We start from the raw sequence: 12,736 nt of genomic DNA on the forward strand, positions 1-12,736 counted from the left end.
TTTTTCTATACAGTATAATACGATAGGATTAGATTCCAAACTGATCAGATCCAGGCAGACCCATCTTTTACCTGAAGGAAGGTCAGGAGAAGAGAAGGCTACTGTTCTTGCACTTCTAAGGGGGAGGGGAGTAGACACAGGATATTTAGTGACTCGGATCTATTATATATATGATATCAAATATAGGGAAACCACGTTGGAGTTTGGTCGTTTGACCCTAAGACATTACATCGTCACCACCTCCCTGCATCATTGCAACCTGACTATCAAATTAATACATAACACTTAATAGAACATAAACTGGCTGTGGATTATACAAGAGCATGTTTGGCTGTAGGAATTAGCATCTTTTTTCTGTGTCAGGCTGAGAATGTGAGCGGATCTCCTGCAGCCGAGCAGTTAAAATAATTGATGAGTGTGTGCTGAATCCCCAGGAGGAGTGGGGTGGGGGTGAAGGGGGGTGAAGGTGCTGATTTCAGCCCTGTAGCGTCAGGATTGCGTCAATTTGGGTCTCAACCACGTCTTCAGTCTCAGAGCGGAGCTACTCAGAAGAGCCAAAACGGGAAGGGGGTTGCAAATCACTGCGAAGAGGGAAGGTCTAAAAGCTCCCTCCCCTCCTCCCCCAATATAGCCTCCTCCTCCTAAACCTTCCCGATCTTTCATGTTTGTGTTTTCATCACGCTGGAAAATAAGGCTCCGTTGGGTTTGTGCAAGCTAAGATCTGGGCTGAGAAGGGGAAGTGCGTTTCGGTACCTTGGACAGAGCACGCCGCAAAAATGGCTCCGATTTCAGCTACCAGAGAAGAATTTGGTAAGCAAGTTCCATCCCAAACTTACAATGCCGGGCAATTTCCATCCTTAAGCCTTAGAACTGGCTGCATATTTGTATGAACATTCCATTTAATGATCTTGGGAGAGCTAACATTCTATACTAAGAATATGCATGACATCTTGTCTAACTTACCTCTGCAGCCTCCTTATCTCTCTTTCGAAGGAATCACTTGAACACAATCTATTTTTATGGTTTAGACGTTTATAGATACCTAATTTTCTTTTTTGTTTTTGCAGTCCATGCACTGGCAACCATTAGGACTGTGTGTGTGTGTGTGTGTGTGTGTATCAAATATATATTCTTCTAATTGATTGATGCTGCTAGGTAGGTGAATAAGTGATAATACAACTTATTTTAAACATATCTAGGTGCAGGGGATATTAACATAAGAGGATAATAATACAACAAAAGTTTTAAGTTCAACATTTTTGTTGAATATAGGATTAATTTTATTTTGAGAGAATGGGAGTTGCAGGAACATTCCCATAAATGTGTGTGTGTGTGTGTGTGTGTGTACATTTAAGAGATATACCTTTATTTAGAGTTTATAAAATGTTTCTTAATTATCCTTTATAAAACATTTACTCTAGCACAGGTGCAAATCTGAATGCACTCCCTTGATTTAAGGGGCACAAATGCAGATTTATATATGTGTTACTGAGATCTGGAGCTGCTCTGGTATTAATACATAGCATCTCAAGGAACTCTACCTTTTCTGAGTGACTGGACAATTGATTTACCATAGGAAAATAGCAAAAACACAGGTTCTGGCTAACTGCAGTAAATGTGTAGCAATGTTATTTACCATTTCATCTCCCTGCCCACACCACCCACCTGGGAGTTTCTAACTACATTTGTAACATTTTGCTCACCTGATGACTAATTTAATGAAGATAATTAATTTGTGTACCAATTTTGTGCTATCAATGCTATTATCAAAAGCTGAAGATGTAATATTGTTCACACTTATATAAACAGACTATCTAAATGTGAACTAATGAAAAAGTGTTACAAAAATGCAAAGTCATACTCAAAACCTGTTTAAGCTGTGCTAATAATTACATTATCACATCTTGTTCTCTCCTATTTCATCTTAAGCAATTTCCCCTTTGGTACCCTGAGGAATTGTCTAAACTCATGCCATGTGCTTAACTTTAAAAAAATGAATTCACTTATTGATCACATATGTCATTTTTCAGTCATTTTATTGAGTTCTTTTATTTAATTATAAGAAATGATACAGAGTAAGGGTAGAAGGCAAAATGACACAATTGATAGAAGAAATGAAGAGCCACGTCAAACCCTTTGCTGGAAATGTATCTCCCGATATCTCTTTGTAATGCTATTTTTTCAGTCACTTCAATAATAAAAAAAGATATTACTGTACATGAAAATGATTTCCTTCTGTATAGCCTGTAACTATACATAACAGACTCATTCATATAAGACCCCTGTGCTCTCTCTCAACTGGAAAGATCTACTAATCATGTGCTAAAGAACCAGAACTCTTAAATAAAGAACATACTTATCTTTATTCATACAAAATGTCATCACATTAATATTTTACTAGTTCCTCACTCTTACATTGAAGTGGATTGTGCTCTGATTGGTATATTGTAGAAAGTTAAAATGTGTTACTTATGGGACAAATTGGGTTTCCAGTAAGTTGTTCTCATTTGGCTCTTCATTGCATGCTTATGAAATAATGACATACTCTATATGCAACCACTTTATCCACATTCCAAATCAGATTATAACCCTTGCACATATTTCCCCTTAGAAATGTAATTTTTAAATCCATGACTCATATGAACATGGGAGAAGAATCTAGCTCTAGTACTTTTCATAATATAGGATCTAATGAAATATGAAAGAAACAAAAGCCCTCCTTCTGTTACTTTTAAATTCCACATGATTTTTATTGATAGTCAGATAGGTTCAATATTTAATGGATAGCAATATAGTGGGTTTTCTTGTTTCTAAATTTGAACATTAATGCACAATGCTCAGGAAGCAGGAAAAAGATGATTGATATGGTACAATACAATACGATCCGATAAGATAGTTTGAGGGAGTCACTCCTGCAAAAAGATGAGTTGAATACCATCGCCTTGTATTAAACACAGCATCTTCATGGGATACCTCTAACCAGTTATGGGGTCAGAACATAAAACATTTACCTCCTTCAATACACAGAGGAGTCCAAGGAGCAATGTAAAAAAGTAGATGGCATAAATAAGTAATGCATATTTCAAATTCTGTTTAAGCAACCGAATCCTGATAACTTAGTGCAGAAGCTGCAGGAGGGAGCTGAAAATGCTTTTGCCTCAGGGGTTCATAGCAATGGGGTTGTTTGAAGTGAACCTAGAAACTGCACAGAGAAAGGAGCCATTTCAGAAAATAATTATTAATGATATTGTATTGTCCTACTGTTTTCCTCCCAATCACTCTGCTGTTAACAAGAAATAAACAATAAACTGCAATAATTGGCTACCCTATGTATGTGGAAAAGCACTATCGTAAAGAGTCCCTCTTGCTGTGTGGCTATGCATTTAAACCTGCAGGTGGCGTGAAATATACACAGATCCTTTTCAATATGTACAACGGAAAACATTTCAATCTGCTTAGTTTGCTGCTAGTGCCATGTCTTTAGAGTGTATTTTCAAATATATTACAACATTATCTCTAGCACTGCTTTTTACATGTTTGTTACTATTAATTTAATTTGCAGATGAAATTCCTACAGTGGTTGGGATCTTTAGTGCTTTTGGCCTTGTCTTCACAGTCTCCCTCTTCGCTTGGATCTGCTGCCAGCGTAAATCTTCCAAATCCAACAAGACCCCTCCCTACAAATTTGTCCATGTGCTGAAGGGAGTTGACATTTATCCAGAGAACCTCAACAGTAAGAAAAAATTTGGAGCAGATGACAAATGTGAAGCAAAAAGCAAACCAGTGATGCCAAAGAATTCTCTTCACCTTGACCTGGAGAAGAGAGATTTGAATGGCAACTTCCCCAAAACAACCCCCAAAATCCAGAGCTCTCCAGATGTTGAGAACTTGACTCCAAAGCATTTTGCAGAAAGGGAGAAAAATTCAATCTCCCCCGAGAGCATAAAATCCAACACTTCACTGTCTTCTGAAGAGAAACAAGACAAGTTAGGGACTCTCTTTTTCTCTTTAGAGTACAACTTTGAGAAGAAGGCATTTGTGGTAAACATCAAAGAAGCACGTGGATTGCCAGCCATGGATGAGCAGTCCATGACTTCTGATCCCTACATCAAAATGACAATCTTGCCCGAGAAGAAGCACAAGGTGAAAACCAGAGTGCTGAGAAAAACCTTAGATCCAGCTTTTGATGAAACCTTCACCTTTTATGGGATCCCCTATAGCCAAGTCCAAGATTTAATCCTTCACTTTATGATCTTGAGTTTTGACAGGTTTTCCAGAGATGACGTAATTGGAGAAGTCCTCATGCCACTGGAAGGAGTTGAATTGTCAGAAGGAAGGATGTTAATGAACAGAGAGATCATCAAAAGAAATGTTAGGGTAATCTATTTTAAATATCTTTGAAAGTACTTTGGTGTTTTTTATAATCATATTATTATTTTATTGGTATCTTAGAAAAGTAGGGAAAGAGCTGATCATTACAACCATTGAGAAGATTTGCATGGTGGCATTATGGGGAGACAAGAATACAAGTGCAATCAAAGATCACTCAGTGAGCTTTCTATAAGAAATTGCTAATAGGCCAAATCCTATTTTCTTATGCAATTGGTGCAATGTACTTCAATGGAACCACTTACGTTAGGTCAGCAGGACCTGACCCAAATTAATCAGGCTGGCAAGAACAAAATGAACAGCTTCTCCCCATTCTCTATTGATGATGGGCAATTACGACATTACTGAAAGCTTATTGAAGTCAATGGGAATCACTTAGTTGACTACAAGCCATCCTAGACCAACAAATATTTATCCAATATTGTATTTGAAACCTTTCACATGTTGAATACATTTTCATTGAAACTATATTCATTGACATATGTGGTATTATCTGGTATCTTAAGTATTGTAACACAGGCTGAAGCTCTACTAATAAAAGGAGGATGCTCTGGGCAATCTCCTGGGCTCATTGAAATCCATCAGAACTCCTGTTGGATTAAGTGTGGTCCAGAATTTAACCCTTTATTGAATATCTAGGTTTTGGAAGAAAAGGTATTTCAAAGCCATCACAACTGAATTGTACTCACCAGTTCCTACGGATTTGGCACGTGTATTGATGTTAATGTAATTGCTTTAAAAAGATCAAGCATTACATCAAATTGAATTAATGACAGCAAGCCAATATTCCTATCAGCAATATTGTTATTTTTTACTCTAATGCTGCAGCACAACAGCTCAGTAATCTTGATACCGTACATATCAGAGAGGGTTGATCTTTTGGTCCCTAACTCTTGTATTTGCTTTTCTTGGTGTGAATCCATTGTTCTTGCAACTATAGAGAATAACCCTGATTTCTTCTTTCTTCCATTTAAATAATAGTCATCCAGTGAGTACTAGGGACAACATTTCATTAAAATTTTGAGTCTGTATTTGTCAAAATGTTTCATTGCAGATTATGGTCAATTGCAGTGTTTGATATACCTTTTCTGTTTTAGCTCTGTTTATAATTTTTTATTTTCACTGAGATATATTTCCTGTGATGGATGGTCAAGAATAATTTTAAATCTTTATGTTACTATAGACAGACTGAACTAATGGGTTTCTTCCATGACAATCTATATTTTCTCCTTGGTTTTCTGCTCAGTTTACTAACAAGCCATTGACACAGTTTTGTAACCAGAATACATTGGATCAAGTCTGATAAATAGTAGCATAGCACTATGATACCACTACTATTAGTAATACTACTGCAAATAGCTCCTTTACAGCTATACCAATGTGTTCCAGCATCTGGTCTCATGACATTTTCAAAAAGTATAATAATGACTCCAATTCACAGCAAAGATAATGACCAAGATATTTGCTCACAAAGGTTCTCTTTTCATCTCCGTAGAAGTCTTCTGGGCGTGGAGAATTACTGATCTCTCTCTGCTACCAATCTACAACAAACACTCTAACGGTGGTTGTTTTAAAAGCCAGACATCTACCCAAAGCTGATGTTTCAGGATTATCAGGTACTGACTTTAAAAACATACTAAGCTTGGGAAGTTACAGTTTAAAGATTTTGTCTGTGTTATCACCCATGGTCTCATGGCCTGTATGATCTGTCACTCATTCTTACATTGTTCACAGAGACAGGTAATATTTTGAATTCCAAGATTGATCCTATATAGTATTTGCTAAGAAATTAAGTATCTTTTCAGTGACCATGGAAGAAATCCTCTTCTCAAATAAGTCAATGAGTGTTGCTCTTTTCTTCTGTAGAACTCCTGTGACATCAACAGGATATTTGTTGGGAAATACTGCAGAAGTACAGTTTTATTGTAAATAAGAGATAATCTACAGGTGGTCTATAAGTGAAGCAGACCCGCAACTGCTGCAGTTCAACTAGTCCTGGAAAGTCAAGTTAAGATACACAACTCCAGCTATGTAAAATATGTAGTTGCAATCAGTTTACCTTAAGCCAAGAGGAAGGTCTATGGGAGCAAATGCTCCTATCAACTTCTCTTACTCCTCATGACTGCCAAGAATACCAGCACCAGCCAGACATGCCCTCCGCATTCGATTTACTGGGTCTTAATTAGACTCACTAAATCGAATGCCAGAAGATTGATCTCCAGCACAGCAAGTATAGTTTTGTCCAAAGAGTTACATCAGTCATTAATCTGGCCCATTACGTGATATTTGCTATGTAAGATAAGTCACTTGTAATATGATATGTGTGCATTGTAATGCAGTACCCTGGGGCTGTATTAAGGAAAAGCTGGTTTTACAACCTATTCTCATCATTTTATTTGTTACTCTCTCTTTTTGTGGGAATTCCACAGATATGCACAGAGACAGACAGACACTATACTATATTTCTTCAATTCCTTTTAAAGAGCTATTAGTAAGAGCATATCAAGCACTAGGCACCAAGATATAATTTAATTTCACAGTACAATGCAAAGGACTGTTCTGAGCATAAAATGAAAACCTCTTCAACCCTCAAAGCACCTCTTCCTGAATGCCCAAAAGAAAAGATGAGCTTTGCGGGATTCATGGGCCACGGAGAAGAGTCGTCTCTCAGGGAATCAGATGCAAGTGTGACAAAATAGACCCCTGTGACTCCTTGTATGGGAGTATTCCTTGTATGGTCAGATAAACAACTGCTCATATTTCCCTTCTCAGCAAGCTAGGAAGTGATTTACTTGGGAGATTCCATATAGCCCTCTATGATGTCCCAGCATCGCAACAAAACCTCCTGATATGTAGTATAATAGTCTGCTGATAGTGCTAGAAGAAGAAAACTGGACACTTTAGACTTATCTCTGGCTGGGAGATGCTAACCAGCAATATTTATTTAGCTAGAGATTAAGAGCACTCTACAGCACTTTGATAGGCATTGATTTTAATTTACAGAATGCTGGAGTGGTGTTTGTGTTTCAAAAGGCCAGTTAATTAATTAATTATTTAAAGTGTATTCCTATAGTGTTGTTTAACTATGAAAGTGTAGTATGAAAGTAGAAATACATTCTAACACACTTTGTCACTATCATATTGCACTTGAATCTGTGCAGTACAATCTTTGTTTCTGTATTTCTGCATCATATACTATTAGGTCAAATTGACCAAGTAACTTTCGCACCATCCAGCTATTCCAGTTTGATGTTTTTGGCCCAGCAATTCTAAATGGGATTTGTGTTTAGTTCTGATCATTAGTAAAAGTCTATTCATTCAACGGAAGAAGAGTCAAGCAAAATTTGAAAGCTGTTGAAAAAAAAAGTTGGATCAATTCACAGGATTAATAAATTATGGACCAAATTGAATGTTGTGATTTTACTACTTCATTCTGTGCCAATGATGCAAAGCAGTCATCAACTTGCAGAAGTCTGGATGTATTTAGCATGTCCACAAATTCAACCCTATATTTGGAATTGCTGCTTCAAAATAACCCAATTAAAATTTATGAGGTGAAATTAATCAAGTGGATTAAAATCACAGGAGTTACACTAAGAATACAACATCTGAATAAGTGTTTTTTGCCCACAAAAGTTTATGCCCAAATAAATCTGTTAGTCTTTAAGATGCCACAGGACTCGTTGTTTTTGCACATGCATACTAACACGGCTTCCCTTCTGAGACTAAAAATATATTTTTTCTAGTCAACCATTTTTTTTTCTATTTTCTTTTCTTCTATGAATTTGCATGCACAATTCTCATTAAGAATGTGGCTTATCCTGAACATGTAAATGTAAATAACTAATTATACATGAATTTAGAGTTTAACATTTCTGCCAGCAGGCAAATAGAAAAATAAAGAACCAAATCTAATATTTACCAGTTATGAATCAGTTGGTGAAGATACAGTTTATTTCTTTTGTAAATATCCAACAAAGCTTGCTGTTGTCACAGAGTAAAAAGTTTGTTGTGGTCATAGGGTAAAATTTTACAACTGGGGCCTTTTTTTCCCCAACATATACTTGTTTATGGCAACACCTGATTGTGTTATCATTATGTTGGTAGAATATATCTCCCATGAATTCCTGTTGGATAGCTATCAATAGTGGGGTTTTTTTGCTTATCATTGCAGATCCTTATGTCAAAGTGAACCTCTACCATGCTAAGAAGAGAATCTCCAAGAAGAAAACCCATGTGAAGAAATGCACCCCTAATGCAGTATTCAATGAACTGTTTGTCTTTGACATTCCTTGTGAGGGCCTTGAAGATATCAGCATTGAATTTTTGGTTTTGGATTCAGATAGGGGGTCCAGGAATGAGATTATTGGCCGATTAACCCTAGGAGCTTCAGCAGAAGGGACAAGTGGAGAACATTGGAAGGAAATTTGTGAATATCCTAGGAGACAAATTGCCAAGTGGCATATGTTGTGTGATGGTTAGAAATCTAGAAATGGGTTGGAACTTAAAAAAAAATGTTTCCATAGGCAAGGAGCAATTTTCTTTCTGTGTAATGTATAATTACAGGCTTGTAACAAGACATCCTTTTTGTTAAGACTGGATTGAATTATCAGACTGGAAAGCAACTAAATTTTCACAAAGGTCTTTCTAATCCATAGAACCTTGACATGATTTCATATGATATTCATATTCTGCTGGAGTTTACATAGTAATAGACTTGTGAAGCAGTGTAAACTTCAATAAGAGCAGTCTATCTTTATGAATAAATCACTGGAAACTGTAGATTACTACTCCATGCAGAAAATGATAACCTCATTAATATATATTGCTAGATCAAGGGACAGACTTTTTTTTAAGTCTAAAAAGTGGGAATGCGTGAGAGACAGAAAGAATACTTAGCTTGGCTTACCATTGTATGAGAAACCTTCTCTTATGGAAACTCAAGCAATTTTCCTAAGTTGAGGGTACTTAAACTTTGAATAACCCAAATGCAAGAAATTTTCAACAACTTGCTTTGCATATCACATCAGGTGCAAATAGTTGTTATGTGTGTGAAATATTGTATAATAATTTTTGTTTTGGGATTTTTTATTATTATTACTGTGGATGAAACAAGTATGGTCTAAAAGTAGCAAACAAATTAAAATGAATAGTTTTATAAAAAGGGCTCAGATAAAGGTGAATACACGTTTACAATATGGTTATGATCTGTGCTATAAGTACGACCTGAGATTCCTTCCCCCTATGCCTAGGTCAGACATAGAGCATTTCTAATGAAGGTAAAACATTTACTGAAATGTGCAGAATATTACAATGAATGGTCTTTCATGAGTTATATTTTTTAAAAGTTGGAAATATCTACAAAAAAGTCTCTACCATTTTTTCTATTTGCTTTATTAAAATAATAATTAAAAAAACACAAATTGTATTGTATTGTGTGGCAGAAATCAAAGCCCTAATCCCATTAAAACATATCTGTGTGTTTAAGTTTACACACTGTGAGTGGTCTCCCTGAAATCAATAAGACTATTTGCAAAGTATAAAGCATAACAGATCTTTACAGGACTGAGGCCAAAACTAGCATTATAACCACAAGCTAACTCACCTTAGAGGAACAATTTTAAAGTAGAACCTCATTTCAATCATTTTCATGTATCCATGGCTGATTGTATTGAAAAATGGGGAGGGAAAGGGAGAGGGAAACAAACTTAAGATTTCACTGTAGTGTGCAACATGTATGTATCAAGTGATTTAAATGTGATCACAGTGCCAGATTGGGGAAATATGTGTAATAATAAAGTAAATGCATATACACTAATTTCTTATGCAGGGTTGTCTGCAAATACTTTTCCTATGTTCTTTTTGAATGATAAGCTTTGTAAAGAAGAATATTTGAAACATATTAGGTAGGAATACAGAGAATTAAAAAAAATGTAGGATCAGTTTCTGATACCCTTGGTCAGACTCAGTACCTCCTTCCTTCACATGTAATCCCACTGAAAACAGTGAGACTGCTTGAGAATTAATGTATCACAGCATGAAGAGGGGCTGCAGAATGCAGCTAAGATGATGAAAGAATTTTAACAATTTGGTACTGTACTAGACTTTCAGAGAAGAGATTGTTGAAGCCTATTGGCATTTTGCTGCTGGCTTCAGTGGGTCCATAATTTGTCCATAAAATGACAAAGTGGAGGTAGTTGGAATGTTAAATATGCAAGAACAAAATAAATACTACTGGAAGAATTCCATTTAGGTTCTTTTGGGTTTTGTGTTAGTGCTTTCTCAAGTTTTTGAGAATGTGTTTGATATCACAATGTTTATAAAGTTCTGTAAAATGAATTTTCAAAACAACTTCTATACAGATTTTACGACAATAGTTAGTGTAAATGAAATTCATTTTGTTTGTACAAAAGAATAAAAACTGTTTAGATACTGATTAGCTACTTCAAGGCTAGAGTTTGTTAACCTTATATACAAAGGGTCAGATCCAAAGTCCAATTAAGTCAAAAGAAAAAAATCCCATTGACTTGGTGGGCTTTGAATGAGTACCATATAGTGGTGCCTTAATCATAATAGTCCTAGCCAATGGAACAATTTAGGAGTAAACTACTACTCGGCATATTTAAGGGTGATTGTATCTTGCCCCAAAAAAGTAGCATTATGGAGCAAGCCAGCAACATCTTTATTAGAGTAAAAAAATAATGTTATGAAAGCAATCCACTAAAGTCAATGGGGTTGTCTTGTATTATAAGGTAGAACTAAAGCAAAGATAAAGTTATTACAATTAGAACCACAAGTAGCACAATGTCTCCATTAATGTGATCAGATGATGAGATTTAACATCATTCTGTAGTGAATACAAAGCCTTTCATTCAGTACAATATATGAAGTCTCCTTTTCATTTCTCTTTCTTTCTTTCTTTCTTTCTTTCTTTCTTTCTTTCTTTCTTTCTTTCTTTCTTTCTTTCTTTCTTTCTTTCTTTCTTTCTTTTGTTTTGTTTTTAGAAAAAAATGTCAGCCAAAGGCTGCAGTCATCTGTCATTTATCCACCCAATGTGATGTTGTCAGGAGGATGTTTTAAAGTTTCCATAGCTGTCTACGGGTTAATATTTCTACCAGATAAATGACAGCTGGGGAGGAAGGGGCAGAGAGAGGGAGTTGGGAAGTAAAGAACTTTTTATTACTCTGGAAGAACTGTAAATAGGATTTTTGTGTTTACGTTAAAGCACTGATTAGCTTGTAAAGTTGAGTAAAAATGATTTGTGACCCATTCATAAACCAGACATGGGAGGAGAAAAACTGATCCTTCCCCAAAATGAGAAATTTTGCCATTTTATAAAGTATATAATTCTCAATGTGAATCTCTTGAGCTCTGTTAAGGATACTGTACTGTATTAAACATGTAAAATAATGTTTGTCTAAGTAGCTTATGAAAAAAAACTGAATGGGAGGTTATTCATGTCTGAAGTTCTGTTGTGACTAAATAACTGATTTCTTATGCTGTTGTAACTTGATAGAAGTTATTTGGGAGGAAGCATGGTGTATGAGGTTTTGTAAGTTTTTGTGCCAGCTCTGTATGTTGTGCCATGTATGTAAGACAAGAATAAACTGCTGCTTTCATTCATCTCATCCCAACATAAATATTCTACCAATGTACGTTTTCAATAGACTCAATGATGTTCTTGGTCTTTGCTTACACACCTTCACCAGATATGTTGTCCCTCTCTAAATCCCTACTCCCAAATAATACCTAGGTAGAATCATTTTATGGTACCTAAGGCTTTGTGTATTATGATTATCTTCACACTTAGATCCTTATCCCATGTTCTAAATGCACAATATCTTTCCACCCCATTTGGTTGTAAAGTGGCTTATGCATTTGGTGCTAGATTCTGAGCTGGATTTCACCAGAATCTGTTTAGCCACCTATGTTCACTACCAGGACTTCAAGTCTAGAGGTGCAGAAGTAAACAGTGGTGCAACTTCATTTATTCCTTATCCAGAGGTGGTGGGAAACAGGTGGAAACTTAGTTCTATTCCCTCCCCCATCCCCCACTACCTTGCCAGGAGCAAATTATGACACCTTGGAAGGACATTGTGACTAAGATGTATATATCTCGGTCACAATTTCTTCCAGAGATGGAAACTAAGGATGTTTAGAGGCAGGTAACTGGATAATCGTGTAGTTGATACAATTTATATGGACTGTATGATTAGTCAATAAAGAAAGGCTCTGCACCCGCTGCGGGTCAGCAGTTAACATGTAGTAAGAGCTGGGAGTGCAGGCAGTGCCACTCCTACTACATGTAAACATAGAGCTGCAAGGGGGTAGCTCCTGGACCTGGCAT

At 36.2% G+C, this 12,736-nt stretch overlaps 1 protein-coding gene across 2 annotated transcripts; it reads left to right on the plus strand.

Moving 5' to 3' along the window:
- Nucleotides 1-535: 535 nt before the first annotated feature.
- Nucleotides 536-12,029, plus strand: SYT4 (synaptotagmin 4). 2 transcript variants are annotated; one of them, XM_006136785.4, is made up of 4 exons: nucleotides 536-810; nucleotides 3,563-4,377; nucleotides 5,885-6,005; nucleotides 8,564-12,029. In XM_006136785.4, exons 1-4 carry the CDS (start codon nucleotides 777-779, stop codon nucleotides 8,869-8,871), a joined length of 1,278 nt encoding a protein of 425 aa, XP_006136847.2. In that variant the 5' UTR covers nucleotides 536-776; the 3' UTR covers nucleotides 8,872-12,029. The 2 variants fall into 2 exon arrangements, with proteins under 2 accessions (XP_006136847.2, XP_006136848.2); XM_006136786.4 differs by having other exon boundaries at nucleotides 3,617-4,377.
- The last annotated feature ends 707 nt before the right edge of the window (nucleotides 12,030-12,736 follow it).

This window comes from Pelodiscus sinensis, chromosome 6, assembly GCF_049634645.1.
Source record: "Pelodiscus sinensis isolate JC-2024 chromosome 6, ASM4963464v1, whole genome shotgun sequence".
In the NCBI taxonomy this organism is placed as follows: Eukaryota; Metazoa; Chordata; order Testudines; family Trionychidae; genus Pelodiscus; species Pelodiscus sinensis.